We start from the raw sequence: 16114 nt of genomic DNA, 5'->3' as shown, positions 1-16114 counted from the left end.
CGATTGACCATCATTATTTCTTGAGTACTACCCAGCTGATAGATCGAATTTTCTTTAGCTTTTCAGTTTCCAAAGACAAGACTCAGTAAGCTTTAAGTTACTAGTAATTCAGTTGGTAAATTATTCTTGATAAACCAAGATTTCACCATTCTTTTAGAGGTAACTTTGACTCGGAAATTTTTTTTCCTAATATAAATCCAGCTCAGTTCTCCCAGTTTCTCCCATGTGTCATTATTGGAAGTTTGCGAACTATTTCTTGAAACTATTTAACCGTAGCCAACCAGTACTAGAAGTACCTGCTAATGTCTAAAATATACACTTAGTATATTGTCTAACAAGATTTAATTCTTTTTCTTCCAGGTAATTTATCCTCAGCATTCCAAACTTACTGATAAAGAAGTAAGTAAAAATATTGCTCCATATAGTCTGCTGTAATATTCTGTTTGTTTTTATTGGTGTGTGTGTGTGTGTGTCAGTATATATAGCTTTTGTTTTCTTTTTCAGAAAACCAATATTTGCTATTTGTCTTTTCCAGATTCAAATTCAGGTAACTATTTTTCATGTGGTATTTTTGTTGAATTTTTTACTAAGCATATTGATTATACTCTTAATATATGAAAATGGTTTGAAATAGAATGTTAGAATGCAAATTCAGTTTCCACCTAAGAAGTCAGTGATTGTGATTCTCAGTTTTATGATGCCAGTCATGTCTTTTTTTATTTTAGTTTGTTCAACTTTTAAAATAACTTACGTTGTAGTGAGGTAAAACATCAAGGAGCAATAAAATGTTGAAATAGTGAAGAGATTGAAAACCAGCAACATTGGTGTGTTTGGGGATTTATAGTAGGTAGTTTACTTTCAGTTCAGGATTTGGAAGCTTACCAAGAACTCTGTAAAAGCAGTGAGTTAAAACACACACACATACACAATAGGGTGAATCTGGTTATGAAGCATGGCCATCAATTACTTTAGTAGTTTGTGTGCGTTAATATACATAAAGCATTTGGAATAGTGCTTAGCATATAAAAAACACCGTGTAAGTGTTTGCTGTTACTATCAAGTTTGTTTTTGCTGGTCTTTTTCAAACTCTCCCTTTGTGTGGTCCTAATTGTTGAAATCTTTCAGGTTACCTCTTATGTTTCCCTTTCAAAACAGCTTTTCAGGCTTCTAGTGACCAGAACATTCCACATCTTAGACCACACACAGTTAGAACCCTATGAAGCAAAGGCACTCCAGTTCCCTTTCCTTTTGTGGTTACTTCTAATGTCCTGTTAATTCAGTTTAGTTCATCTTATTTGGGAGATTTGATATTTTAATTTTTAAACTAATTTCTCCTTTCCTTATAAATGCTTCTAGAGTTCTTTCCTATATACATGTGCAATTCAGGTTTTAGGAATTATGTGAAAAAGAAATGGTATCTTGGTTTAAAAAAAAAGAAAGCCTCTTAAAAAAAAAAAAAGAAAAAAAAAGAAAGCCTTTGAGAAATCCCAGTAGGACTTGTGTTCTAATCTGGAATTCTTAGAATCTCTTGGTATGTTTGCCTATTAATTAAATAATGATAGAGAAGTCCTATAGGATCATTCCTCATTTCCTTACAAAGTCCACGCATGTACTTCTGAATGTAGTGAGTGTTGGATTGGACTTCCAGGACTCGGGGTAAGCTGAGTTTTATGCATTACAGGTTGAACTGATTTTATGTGATTGGAGTCACAGTGGATTACACTGCACACTCTTCTCTTTCAGATCACAGCCGGTTTTCATGGCTCTTTTTCACCTCTCCACATGATCTTCAAGGCTAAGAAGCTAATTACATGTTGTTTGGATAGCCTTTTTTAATTTTTAGTTTTGTAGTCAGTCCCTCCCTGTGTCCCTTTTAGTTCGAATTTAGACTCAAGTGTAACTCCATGTAAAATCAGAATTTGTTCAGTATTTCAGACATTTGAATGATGTTCAGATGTTTTGTAATGCCTTCTTTATAAGCTGCACATCAAATGAATTAGGGTTCATTTTATTTAAAGTATGGTGGATACTTAGAAATAAAATTGACAAAAGGTTTTAAAAAGGACACCTTGCCATCTTAGGAGATGAATATTAAGCTAGACAGCAGTAGGCTGTGAGTTTTATGTGTATTTGAGAGTGCTCTTCTAAGTTGTTGATTATCCAGTTTGTTTCACTGATATTTATGAAATGCATGTTGGGATTCCTTTGCCAACTTTGAAGTAGATTTAATTTTTCCCAAAATAGCTTTTATTTGTTAAGGAGGGAAATCCAGGTACAGTAGAGCAGTCTTTAGGAAAGAATCATAATTTAAGTTTTGTTTCCATGGTGCACACTTAAAAAAAGTAAAACAAGATTTAGACTCTCTGGTATGCAGATAAAGAATGCTTTTGGGATTCCCAGTGGAGTGATTTGCCAGTTCTCCATTTCCTCCACCTGCTGTCCACACAGACCTTAGATCCTGTGACTTTAGAAAAAAATTTGGGTTAGTTTGTTTTTAGGTTTCAATATCTTGTTGCATTTGAGTGACTGTTATCTTTAGAAGCCACATTTTGGATTTTAAGAAACAGATATATAGCATCTAGAAATACAAGAAATGCTGAATTTTGTGAAAAAGAAATAATAAAACTCTCACAGCTATAAATCCCTAACCACCCGGCTCCATTCTCAAATCATGGGTATGCTGTGAGAACTTTCCAGTGACAAGCTGCACTCACAAGCAGAATTGTACAGAATTGGTCAGAAAGATAGTTCAGCAGGTCAAAAAGGCTTTAGGCATGTTAGCCTTGTTAGTTGAGGTAAATGGCTCCTGTTTTGTGTTTCAGAGGTCTGTCCCTTTACACACTGAAGGTTACTAAAGAAGTATCAACTGACAGTACAGATTGGCAACCAGACTTTTTTTTTTTTAAGATTTTATTTATTTATTTGACAGAGACAAAGTGATAAAGGGAACACAAGCATGGGGAGTGGGAGAGGGAGAAGCAGGCTTCCTCCTGAGTAGGGAGCCTGATACAGGGCTCCATCCCAGGACCCTGGGATCATGACCTGAGCTGAGGGCATACGCTTAACGACTGAGCTACCTGCTCCCTGGCAATCAGATTTTTTACATTTGCCATGCAGAAAATGATATCTAGGAAGGACAAGGCAATCCTGATACCCTACAACCTCATAAAAAATAGATCTTTATTGTTAGTATGAGCCATGCATTTTCCTGCTCTATCATATTAAGTGTCTCAGAGAAATCAGTGTGTATTTCTCAGGGGTTTTTTTCTTTCTTAAGAAAATATTTTGGGCTTTTAGTTTTAATTCCAGTATAATTAACATAGAGCATAATATTAGTTGCAGGTGTACAATATAGTGATTCAACAATTCTGTACTTTACCCCATGCTCATCAGTGTAAGTGTACTCTTTAATCCCTATCACCTATTTTACCCATCTCTCCACCCATCTCCCCTCTGGTAACCATCTATTTGTTCTCTATAGTTAAGAGTCTGTTTCTTGCTTTGTTTTTTTCTCTTTTCCCTTTGTTTTGTTCCTTAAATTCCACATATGAGTGATATCGTATGGTATTTGTCTTTCTCTAACTCATTCGCATAGCTTTATATTCTCTAGATCATCCATGTTGTTGCAAATGACAAGATTTCATTCTTTTTTTATGGCTAAGTAAGATTCCATTGTGTATATATAAATGTGCAAGATGTGATTTGTGTGCATGTGTATGTGCATGTATACACACCACATCCTCTTTATGCATTCATTTATTGATGGGCACTTGGGCTGCTTCCATATTTGGCTATTATAAATAATGCTACAGTAAACATAGAGATGCATATATCCTTTTGAATTTGTGTTCTTTGGGTAAATACCTAGTAGTATGATTACTAGATTGTAGGGTAGTTCTATGTTTAATTTTTTGAGGAACCTCCAAAGTGTTTACCACGGTGGTTACACCAATTTTCATTCCCACCAACAGCGCACAAGGGTTCCTTTTTCTCCGCATCCTCACCAGTACTTGTTTTTTCTGTTTTGATTTTAGCCATTCTAACAGGTGTGAGTTGATAACTCATTGTCGTTTTGATTTGCATTTCCCTTTTGATGAATGCTATTGAGTGTTTGTTCATTTTAAAAATAAAGAAAAAATTTCTTTTCTTTCTTTCAAAAACAGAGAACAAAATACTTAAATGTCTTCTAAAGGGAAAAATTGAACAATCAACATATAAATCTCTTGAACTAAAACAATGCTAAAAGTATTTTCCATTATCTCAGGTCTCATGTATTCTCTTTATTTTTAAACTATCAAGAAACTGATTTCACTTATCCTCCAGTCCCCTGTGTTTCTTTCCTCTACCACCAAAGGAATATTAATTTCTATGATTGCATTTAGGTTTATATACTTAGTTGCTTTTTAAAAACTTAAATGTGTTACCAAGTTTCTGCTTCCTTTGTTAAGAACTTCATGTGCTAAAGAAATATAAGTACTTCTTTGTATAATAGTAAGTAATAAAATCCTGAGCATATTTCATATTTAGTATAATCTTATTAGTTCTAAATATAATAACCAGAAAGAATTTCAGTGAAAAGCTACTTAATGTGTCTTTTACTTTTTAGACTATTTATGGTTTTTTGTAATTATTGCCAGTTCAGGTAAAGTTTACATATTTTAAGAGGTTTGCTAGAAGTGGTTATGTTTAAAAACTTTATTAGTCAAAACTTTTTGGAGTATCTGGGTGGCTCAGTCATTAAGCATCTGCCTTCAGCTCTGGTCATAATCCCAGGCTCCTGGGATCAAGCCCCATATTGGGCTCCTCACTCAGCGGGAAGCCTGCTTCTCCCTTTCCCACTCCACCTGCTTGTGTTCCCTCTCTCGCTGTATCTCTCTCTGTCAACTAAATAAATAAAATCTTCAAAAATAAATTTCAGGGAGGATATAGTAAAATAGGTAGAGATGCATGCCAGACAGCATGGGTCTTAGTGTGCTAGTCACATATTATAGCTTACACAGGTAACTAGGATTCTTCATTAAGAGACTTTTAAATATTTTTTATAATTTCTACAGTAGTAAATATTGATGAATGATTAACCACGCATTAAGGTAGCTGTGATGTGTTTGGAGATGTTGGCAGCTGAGGACCACTTATTAGATATTATAGCATCATTAACAAAGAATACAAAACATATGACAAAGATATCTGTATTATGTTTTTAGAGGCTTGAAATGATTATCTTAAATCTGGTACAGAAATCTAAGTAATTTCCATGAGTGACTAATGAAATTAAAGACATTCTATGCAGACAGATATGAATATAGGTATCATTTTTCTGTAGAAACACTTCACAGAATTATATCACTGATAATGTTAAATTTAGATAATTGTTGACCCATACTTGCCAGTTCTAAATTGGCATTTCAAGACTGTTCTTATAACTATATTTCCCTACATTCCAGTGAGGCAGTGTCATGTGAAAATTGCAAAAAAAAAAAATTGTAGCATATTTAAAAATTGCCATTATTCTGATTTTAAGAAAAGCAAAAATAGAGTGAAAAAAATAAAAAACTCTTTAAATTAAAATGATGAAAATAGTGAATCTCTTACATGGGCACTTCCTGAGTCTGCTATATTATGTTTTTTAAAAAAAACCTTCCCACTGTGAAATGTAAAACACACACACGGTCTAGAAATAGAACATTGCCAGTGCCTTAGAAGCCCCCTCATGTCCCCTCCTGAGCACTATTTCCCACCCCCTCCAAATGCAACCACAGTCCTGATTCTTACAGTGATAAGTGTCTTGTTTTTCTTTATACTTTTATCACCCAACCATGCATCCCTAAACTCTATAGTTTGCCTGCTTTTAAAAAAGAAAAACAAGCAACTATATAAATGGATTTGAACAGTATATGTTCTTTTGTATTTGGCTTCTTTTTCTCATTATTATGTTTGTGAGTCAACATTAAATGCAAACAGTTTAAAGATTTTTTAAATTAAATGGGGGAAAATAGGAATAGGAAAAATAGTAAAGAGACCTAGGAGTTTAGATGTATGTTTTGCTAATGGCTGTGCCTCTAACCAACAAAGATGGCTTTGGACAAGTCACTTGAACAATCAGAATCTCCAGTTTTTCTCTAAAACATAATAAAATGGGTTTAAACAATTCATAGGACCTTTTTAGTGCTAACATTTGGTGAATCTGGATAAAGAAATGTTATACTATGCTATTCTTAATTACTTTCATTTTTGTTTTCATTAGGTTGTCTTGGAGATACCCAGTTTTGTTTTAGATTCCGACAATCTTCTGGAAGGAGGGTGTCACTGCATTGTCTTCTGGATCATTATGACAAAGATTTACCAGTTTACTTAAAGGTTGGAAAAGTAGTAATAGAAAAATGTCCTCGTGAGAGGAAACTTTAGAACTCAGCTACCTCTTAATAGCATTCAGAAATATTTTGCTTTTGTCTTATTACTATATTATAGTGCTACATTTCCTAAGTGAGTCTATTGTATAAGGATTCAACTCACGAAAGAAAGGAACTCTATAAAGTTACTATTCTTGAAACACATAATGCTGTTGTGAAGTATAGAAATTGATCAGAATGTTGAGGTAGTTTTCCTTCAATTTTTATAACTCTTTGTTTAGATGTGGAGTTGAGGTGGTATTATACCAGTAAATATCACTCAGAGTTGAAGATTCCCTACTTCATGATATAATTATAATTGTCTCATTTTGATTTTTTAATGAGGTTTGTTTTACACTTATTATTTATTAAAGGCAATTTTAATAATTCAGATGATTTGAGAGTGTTGTCTCTTTTGGTATTCCACATTTCTGTCTCTAACTGCATGAGGAACATTTCCATCTGCATGTCCTGTCAGCACATCCAGTATGAAATCATTTGCCTAAAATCAGCTTTTGCAGTTTACCTCCCTGGTTCTTCTAATGACAGGAACCCTCTCCCAGTTAGCAAAAATATTACTGTCAAAATGTCTTATAACCATCTACTTCTTTCCATGACCTTTTGATATTGCTATTAACATATTCTTTCAACTGTTTTCTGAGAGAGTTACAGTTTTCTGAGAGAGTTCCTTGTGCAAATGAGGGAATTGAGGGCTGTTGAGAAGAAACTTGCCCAAAGATAACCCATCTTTTGCGGGTTTTTTCCAATGTCATGTATTTTACACAGTGTTGCTAGCTAAAGTATACATATATATTATATAAAAATAAATATAAAAGGACTGTCTATTGCTTAAGGAATAAAGAACTAATGATAGTACTGTTTCCTCATCCTCACTTTTTGGGCCTTACAAATTAAGCACTTTACTTTTCCAATTTCCAACTTTATCTCCTTTCTGTACAGGTACCATATTTAAGCCAAACTGAACTATGTGCTTTGTCCTGAGGTAGCTTGTATTTTTTCTGTCTGTCCTTGTTTTTGCTCAGACTCCTGGCTCTATAAACCTGGAATCTTTGCTTTTGTTTAAATCATATCCATCCTGTGCCCACTTTAAAAACAGCTGCCTCCATGAAATCTTTACTGATCTGCATAGGTAGCTGTAATCTCTTCCCTCTTGGCCTCCTTGTAACACTGTGTTCTTTCCTATATACCCGCCTTGAGCTTTGTTTTCATCCCTCTTTAGATTAAGAGCTCCTTCAGGAATTGTATTTGAAGCATCTTTTAACTTCTCTAATATGTAATACAATGCCTTGTTCTAAGCAGGTGGTTAATAAATATTTGAGCAAAGAGTAACAATCCAATTAGAAACTGGGTCAAAGTTTATTTCATGAGGTTACAAAAACTTCTTATGTTTTTTGGAATGTAGTTACTTTCAAATTGTATTTTGATAAACATTTTGGTGTTTCATTTCTATTAGGTAAAAATAGAACTGGCTTTGTAAGATTCACATTGGCATTTAACTCCTTTTTTCTCTCTCTCTTGAAATTTTACAATAGGATACCTCATTTTACTAGGACTATCTCTAACTCTTACTTATAGGCACAATTAAAAAATATATAAGTAGCATTGGGGGAAAACAGAATTTGATTGTTTTCTGACTTCCATTAACTAGTACAAATATGAACAAAGAACATAAGCTGAGTAAACTGTAGTGGGAAAAATCTGACTTCAGTACTTTAGTTATAATTATTTCCCCTTTGGGCAAGCTAGCAGGTTTGGATCTGCCAGTTACTGTCATGATTATTTGTGTTGGTGGAAAAGCATAACTAGCTCTTTGTGTATACCTTATATTTCAGTTCAGGTTTATAAAGCAGCATGATGTTAATAATAAAGGATGGCAATATGTATTTTTTTATTTGTCACTTCTTTCATAGAAGGATCCTGCTTATTTTTATGGATATGTATATTTCCGACAAGTTCGAGATAAAAGTCTAAAAAGAGGCTACTTCCAGAAGGTAAATTTCATATACACTAAGGAAAAATGCTTTTATATTGTGGCTAAAAAAATAGAAATTGTAAGGATGAATAGTCTTTGAATGATATTTTATCTTTAAACATACTACAACTTACGTTTTATTTTTGTCTTTTTTAGATTATAGACACTTGTCCCTAGATTTTTAACTAGTAGTGAATTTTGCCATTCTGCTATCTCTGTGCTAGTTTCCTGGTGGTAAATTATAGATATTGTATGAAACTCCCAAAGCCAGAAGAATCTGTTTAATTTTCACATTTTGTAATGAGGGAAAGGATAAACAGATGATTGTAATATTATTACAACTAATAAAAGCCCGCAGTATCTTTTTGAAACACCTAAGAGTCAGTAAATACACTGTAGCAACATCTTAATCATTACTCTTTCCACTCTAACTGTACAGTCATTTTATTTCCTTAAAATAAATTAGGGGGACCTGACCGGCTTAGTCAGAAGAGCATGTGACTCTTGGTGTTGGGGTTATTAGTTCAAGCCCCATGTTGGGCGTAGAGATTACTTAAATAAATAAACTTTAAAAATATTTCTAACCACCATTTAAACAAAAAATTGGTTCTGATTTAATCCTAACTAAAGGGACACAACTTTACTTTTTGTAACTAGAATGTGCCTTGACTACTACTTGATATTGGATGGAAAAATAAAAAGTAGTTTTCAAAAAACATGGATGAAAAAGATGGGCATCATCCATATTTGAAGTGACCCAACTATAAAGTTACAATTTATTTTTTTTAAGATTTTATTTATTTATTCATTTATTTATTTGAGGGATGGGGCAGAGAGAGAGAGCGAGCATGTGGTCAGGGAGAAAGACAAGCAAACTCCACGCTGAGTGCAGAGCTTGATGTGGGGCTCGATCCCAGGACCCTGAGATCAGGACCTGAGCTGAAATCAAGAGTTTGGTGCTTGACTGACAGAACCACCTAGGCACCCCAAGTCACAATTTCTAAGTATATGGCTATGACTATTGAAAACTAAAATACAACAGTCATAGGTCTTAGTTTGAAAAAGCATCACAGTTTGCTCCTTCTGTATTAGGAGAATTTCATCTGGCTAATTCTGATACTGTTTTGCTAATGTAAATAGTAATGAGGCCTTAGAAATTATCCATGACATTTGTCTATTAATAGGAAATTATGAATCCACACTTTTGCTGAATTTAGCTCATTAGTAATTGATTATGTAAGAAATGACAAGTTTAAGTTATAATCATTAAGAAAATTAAAAAAACATGTTTCTTTTTTCTCTCCAGTCCTTGGTTTTGATCAGCAAACTTCCTTATATTCATTTTTTTCACACTGTGCTCAAACAGATAGCACCAGAGTATTTTGAAAAGAGTGAACCTTATTTGGAAGCAGGTAAGTTAAACACTGTGTGAGTTAGATACCTTTATGCAAGAGTTTTAAAAATTTTACTGGAAATGGCTGATAAATATAAAGTTGACATTCTAAAAAAATTCATTAAGAATTTTAAGGGCTCCATGATAGGAGAGAGGTATAAAACTATTCTGCACCTCTTCCTACGAACACAAAAGACCTTATCTTTTAGTACCTCCTTTTGCAACATAGATGATGCCTATTTATTAGGGTAATAATAAACAAATACGGAGTTGATAGCTCTGCTTTTTGGAGTACTATTTAAACAGAAATCTTTGTCACTTTATAGAGGCCTCTATCAGGTGGTATGCTTTTGGTAGCTAATTTTAGTAGCAATAAGTAAATAGGAAAATTCCCTTTAAACCTGTTACTTTGTTGCTTTCAAAAATTGATGAACCAGTTTATATCCTAGACCACAGGTATATTTCTGATGAAATGTAATATATTTTCACTACTTTTACTTTTCTTTTACCTTTTATCTTCCACCTTCCCAGTATATTTTTCCTGCTCTATAGAAAGGAATTCTAATTTCTCATGTTTCATTTTTCATATTTTAATATTGGAACTTATAATAAGGAAATATTTTATTTTTCAGCTTGTAATGACGTTGACCGATGGCCTGCCCCAGTGCCAGGGAAGACATTACACCTGCCTATTATGGGGGTTGTAATGAAGGTAATATCTTTTATTTCATTTGTCTCATTTTCTGAGGAACTCTAGGAAGTTCATAGATGAGTTTTGCTTTTTAACTTTCTAGTGATGTCCAGTCCTGTTACCGCTTTCACTTGTATGTGAAGAGTTACAGAGGTATCACACTTCCTCCTACTGTACAGAGCCATTAGTCACACAACTCCAGGGGCCACCTATTTCATTTCATCCTGTAGAGTTTGCACAAAGGTATCATTCTTACTTAATACATGTGAATGTAAATCCCACCTTCTAGACTTCTGCAACTCTGTGGCCCTCCAGAGACGGTGGAATTGCAGAATGCTTTGTAGAATTGGGTATGAATTAGTAAAAATTAAAAGAAATGAGAAAAGCCATTGGTTCTTAGGTTTGAATGATCTTAATGTGTAATGCCAGACCAAACATGTCCATCCCAGGGTATTGTGCTCTATTCACTTCTCCTTTCTTTTCCATTCCTTTTCTCTTTTCTTTTCCTTTCCCTTCCTTTCCTTTCATAGTGTAGTAACATTTTGCTCAAAGGATTTGTATGAATGTTCCCTAAGTGCTTTTGCAATTCATTTTCAAGTTGGACTTATTTTTGCAATGCTCTGTTTTTAGATCTACTCATTTCTGTAGGATGTGTTCTGTTTTTTTCCCCTGGGAGATCATCAAAAGTAGTACTTGTAACTCTGGGTTGAAAGTTCTCATGGTTTCCTGTTAGATTTATCCCATACTTTGGCAAGCTTGAGAGGGTGTGTTTGGGTGTGTATGTATTAATGAAGCAAAGACTGGAACAATAAACAGGAAGCAGTATGAAGCTGATGCCCTTTTTCTGTTTTCCAGCACATTTGCTTCTCAGTGGGTTAGTGATTTCCATGTGTATGGGAATATGGAGATTTTGTTTCACTTACCTTCTTTTTTATTTTATTTTATTTTTAATTTATTTATTTGACAGAGATCACAAGTAGGCAGAGCAGCAGGCAGAGAGAGAGGGAGAAGCAGGCTCCCCACTGAGCAGAGAGCCTGATGTGGGGCTCGATCCCAGGACCCTGGGACCATGACCTAAGCCGAAGGCAGAGGCTCAACTCTCTGAGCCACCCAGGCTCCCCTGTTTCACTTACCTTCTGCTGTGACTAAAGATTAATGAGACTGTAGTTGTAAAGTCTGATACAGATACTTTGTTTTTATGGCTTTTTAGGCATTGCTGAGTATACTTTTTTAGTGGTAAGAGTGTTTCTGATCCCTCATTGTAATGGGACTCAGAATTATATAAAGGACATTCTTTTGTAGCCAAAGTTAATTTCTTCTCTTTCTCTTTAAGGTACGGATTCCCACATGTCATGACAAGCCTGGGACAACTCAAATAGCACAGTTAACTCAGCAGGTAGTGTGGCACTGTGGTAGAATAATCTACCATAAATAGTCTCTTTAACTGAATTCTTAAAACTAGCAGATGCAGAGTTTCTTGGGTATATGGTATATGTCTGAATATTACTGAAATACGCATTAAATAATTTTGTAATAAGAACTCAGAGAACTCAGAATTTATATTGTAACTATGAGGACTAGGGGAAAATACATAAATCCTCTCATCTTCTTAGAAGAGAGGTCAACAAACTTTTGTTTGTAGGAAACTCAGTCAAAAGGATTCTGTAGTTATGATTGTCTTTCATTTCTCCTAAAGCTACATCTGTTCATGGGTGGGGTTGAAGTTTTTATTTGAAATGTGTAACTGGTATATTAGCACTCCCATTGTTTGAATTGAATTAAAATGGAAAGCAGTAGGAAAACTAATTTTGCCTGTTGTATTATGGTAATATTTCAGGCAGTTGTGAATTAATCTACTATCTGATTGTTGGGTTAATGCTTTATCCAAGGAATCTGTCATCCTTGACATTGTACTGTGTTAGGGGAGATTGGTAAGACCTATTCTCTTTGTGGCTGCTTCTGGATGAAGAGAATCTTAAAAGGATAGATTACAAGATGGATATTGATTATAAGATAGATATTTTATAAGAGATAAATGATAGAAATCAATTTCTATAAATTTTAGTGACATTTTCTGTATTTTTTTCTTTTTTATCTCAGGCAGACACACATATATCTGTTATTTTACCCACTGTTCATGAGGTGGATCTTTTCAGGTAAATTTTATTAACTGCCTTTTCTCTTTTACTTTGTGATATTGTTTTAAATTTCTTTAGGAAATGAATGTTCTTAATTGTGGATAAAAATGGGAAGAGAAAGGGGAAAAAACTGGAAGAAAGTAGTCATTATGTTTCATATATTGTAAATCGGTAGTTCATCCCTTACTGTATATTATGAGCTTTGACAGGGAGATTTGGATATGGACTGGGTATTACGTGGTAGAAACAAATTATTTTTTGTTTGGTTTGATGTGAGAATGGCATTGTAATCATGTAAGAAAATGGACTTACTTTTTAGAGATGCATTTTTAAGTACTTTGAGATGAAAATTTTCATTTTAAAATACTTCGGTAGGGTGCCTCGGTGGCTCAGTTGGTTAAGTGACTGCCTTCAGCTCAGGTCATGATCCTGGAGTCCCAGGATCGAGTCCCACATTGGGCTTCCTGCTTGGTGGGGAGTCTGCTTCTCCCTCTGACCCTCCCTCTTCTCATGCTCTCTCTCATTCTGTCTCTCAAATAAATAAAATCTTTTAATAAATAGATAGATAGATAGATAAAATACTTCAGTAATGGGCACCTGGGTGGCTCAGTCAGTGAAGCATCTGCCTTTTGCTCAGGTAGTGCTCCTGAAGTCCTGGGATCGAGTCCTGCATCAGGCTCCCTGCTCAGTCGGGAGTCTCCTTCCACCTCTCCTCCCCTCCTCTGCTCCTGCTCTCTCCTTCACTCTCTCTGTCTCTCAAATAAAAAAAATCTTTAAAAAATAATAATAAAATAAAATTAAATACTTCGGTAAGAAGTGCCCAATTAACTCAGTTGGTAGAAACTAAGACTCTTAAAATACTTTAGTAAGAAAAAAATTAATGAAGTAAAAATGATAAAACAGTGTTAACTCTAGATGATATATAAATGGTGGTTCTTACATAATTATCTTTATTTTTCTGTATGTTTGAAATTTTTCAAAATGCAAAATAAAAAAAGGGAGAGTGAATCTAGAAAAGGAAAACGTACCAGTGCCTGTGCCTTACCCAGAACAGCTGAATAGAAATCTTAGGACTGGTATGCAAGTCCCAGCTCCTAGGTGGTTCTGATGTGTATCCCAGGCTGAGAAACCACTGCTGTTGCCGAGCAGTTATTAAATAGTAATACAAGCAATCAGGAGTCATGTAAAAGACTTAGAATGGGATTTTTGGTTTGATTTTTGTGGGTTTGATTTTTGTGTGTATGTGACCTTTAAACTGCATGGAATATTGCTTCATAGAGTGATTTATTTTGTATGCTTGATTTGTTTTATATACTTGGCTTTAGGGCAACCCAGTAATCCCACTTTTAGGAATTCACCCCAGTAAATATAAAAGCACATATCCACACAAAGGCCTGTATGCAAATGTTTATAGCAGCTCTATTCATACCAGCCTAAAACTGGAAACATAGCAAATGTCCATAAACTGGTAACTGGATAAACAAATTGTGATTCATGCATGTGCATGGAACACTACTTAGCAACTAAAAAAAAGGTGCACTGTTGATACAGTCTGCAACATAGATGACTCAGAAGCATTATGCTTAGTGAAAGGAGCCAGATCTTAAAGAACTGCTTACTGAATGATTGCATTTATATGATATTCTGGAAAAGGGGCAGACATCAGATCAGTGGTTGGCTGGGGATGGGAGTGGGGAATCAACTACAAAGAAGATGAGGGGAATTTTGGAGTGATGGACGTGTTCTAAATCTTTGTTAAGTGTGAAATTTACTGTATGAACGTTATAAATCTTACTTAAAAACAAATTGACATCTTTTTAAAATTAGATGTTGTAGCATTCTTAGAATGAAAAGTAAATGAATAGTTATCACAGGAAAAATATACTAAGAAGGATGCATACTATTTATACTTTTTTTTTTTTGGACAGAGAGAGACCGCCTGCATGCAAGTGGGTGGGTAAGGGCAGAGGGAGAGGGAATCTTAGGCCAGCTCCACGAGTGTCACAGAACCCCACATAGGGCTCAGTCTCAGGACCCTGAAATCATGACCTGAGCCGAAACCAAGAGTCAGTCCCCTTAACCGTCTGAGCCACCCAGGCGCCCCGACTATTTATACTTCTGACACTTTGTTCATTTTAAAAAATTAAAGAATTGGCATGAGTTAGTATAGAATTTGATTACTAGACATATTTTCTTTTGAACTGCTGGGTGCAAATCTTGATGCTTTTCAGTTTATTATCAGTTATCTTTACTTTTGTGGTAATTAAGTATTCATACCACTAAAACTTTTTTTAGCATGTGTCTTTTCTCGTGATTATGAATAACATGTTCTTTTGTTGTTGTTGTTAAGATTTTATTTGTTTATTTTTATTTTTATTCTTTTAACGACATTTATTTATTTATTTATTTGACAGAGATCACAAGTAGGCAGAGAGTGAGGGGGACCAGGCTCCCTGCTGAGAGAAAGCCTGATGCGGGGCTCCATCTCAGGACCCTGGTATCATGACTTGAGCCGAAGGCAGAGGCTTTAACCCACTGAGCTACCCAGGCAGCCCTATTTGTTTATTTGTTAGGGAAAGAGACAGTGAGAGAGGGAACACAAACAGGGCAAGTGAGAGGGAAAAGCAGGCCTCCTGCAAAGTGGGGACCTCCCCCCTACCTCTCCCCCTGCCCAGTGCAGGGCTTGATCCCAGGATCATGACCTGAATTGAAGGCAGACACTGAACCACTGAGTTAGCCAGGCGCCCCTAAATGACATGTTCTTGTTTTTAAAGTAGGACAAGTTGGGGGCACCTGGATGGCTCCCACTTAGATCATGCTCTCAGTCAGGGTCATGTGATTGAGCCCAGTGTCCAGCTCCAGGCTCAGCAGGGAGTCTGCCTGAGAGTCTCTCTTTCCTTCTCCCTCTGCTTCTCCCCATCACTCTCACATGCACTCTCTCTCTCAAATAAATAAATAAATAAAATCTTTAAAAAAGTAGAACAAGTGAGTTTGTTGTTTTTTATTCTTATTGCTCAGGAGGTGAGAAAACTGATAGTTGAACAATAATAGGCTCACACAGATAGCGCTGTGTCAAGTGCTTAGTGTCTGACACTCAGCTTAGTGACAGCACTCTTCATTTTGTGTGTGGAGAGCTTACATTGTACATTTATTCATGTGAATAAAAGTTTAAATGTTTATCACTTATATTGAAGGTGATATTTTTATACCAAGAGTGAGCTTGAGAGCAAAGGACTGAGACCTGGAAAGATGTTTGAAACTGAGTGGCAGAAATGCAGTTCACGGATGCCTGGGTGGCCCAGTTGGTTAAGCATCTATCTTCGGCTCATGTCGCGATCCCAGGGTCCTGGGATCAAGTCTCACATTGGGTTCCTTGCTCAGCAGGGAGCCTGCTTCTCTCCCTCTCTGCCTGCCTCTCTGCCTACTTGTGATCTCTCTCTCTCTGTCAAATAAATAAATAAAAGATCTTAAAAAAAAAAAAAATGCAGTTCAGTGTAGGCACTCATCTCC

The 16114-nt window shown here is 35.3% G+C and overlaps 1 protein-coding gene across 3 annotated transcripts in view; it reads left to right on the top strand.

The window, feature by feature from the left end:
* DENND6A (DENN domain containing 6A) overlaps nt 1-16114 on the top strand; it is a 61155-nt gene that overhangs the window by 14344 nt on the left and 30697 nt on the right. For 2 of the 3 annotated variants that reach the window (XM_059161261.1, XM_059161264.1), the window contains 8 exons: nt 361-399; nt 505-547; nt 6245-6357; nt 8321-8401; nt 9689-9794; nt 10408-10487; nt 11800-11862; nt 12567-12622. In XM_059161261.1, coding sequence (XP_059017244.1) covers nt 361-399; nt 505-547; nt 6245-6357; nt 8321-8401; nt 9689-9794; nt 10408-10487; nt 11800-11862; nt 12567-12622 — 581 coding nt within the window. The remainder of the gene's footprint in view (nt 1-360; nt 400-504; nt 548-6244; nt 6358-8320; nt 8402-9688; nt 9795-10407; nt 10488-11799; nt 11863-12566; nt 12623-16114) is intronic. The other variant, XM_059161262.1, reaches the window with a different exon arrangement.

The sequence above is a fragment of the Mustela lutreola genome, chromosome 2 (assembly GCF_030435805.1).
Source record: "Mustela lutreola isolate mMusLut2 chromosome 2, mMusLut2.pri, whole genome shotgun sequence".
Taxonomy (NCBI): domain Eukaryota; kingdom Metazoa; phylum Chordata; class Mammalia; order Carnivora; family Mustelidae; genus Mustela; species Mustela lutreola.
The sequence above is the reverse complement of the archived record's forward strand: the minus strand, read 5'-3'. Positions and strand labels throughout refer to the sequence as shown.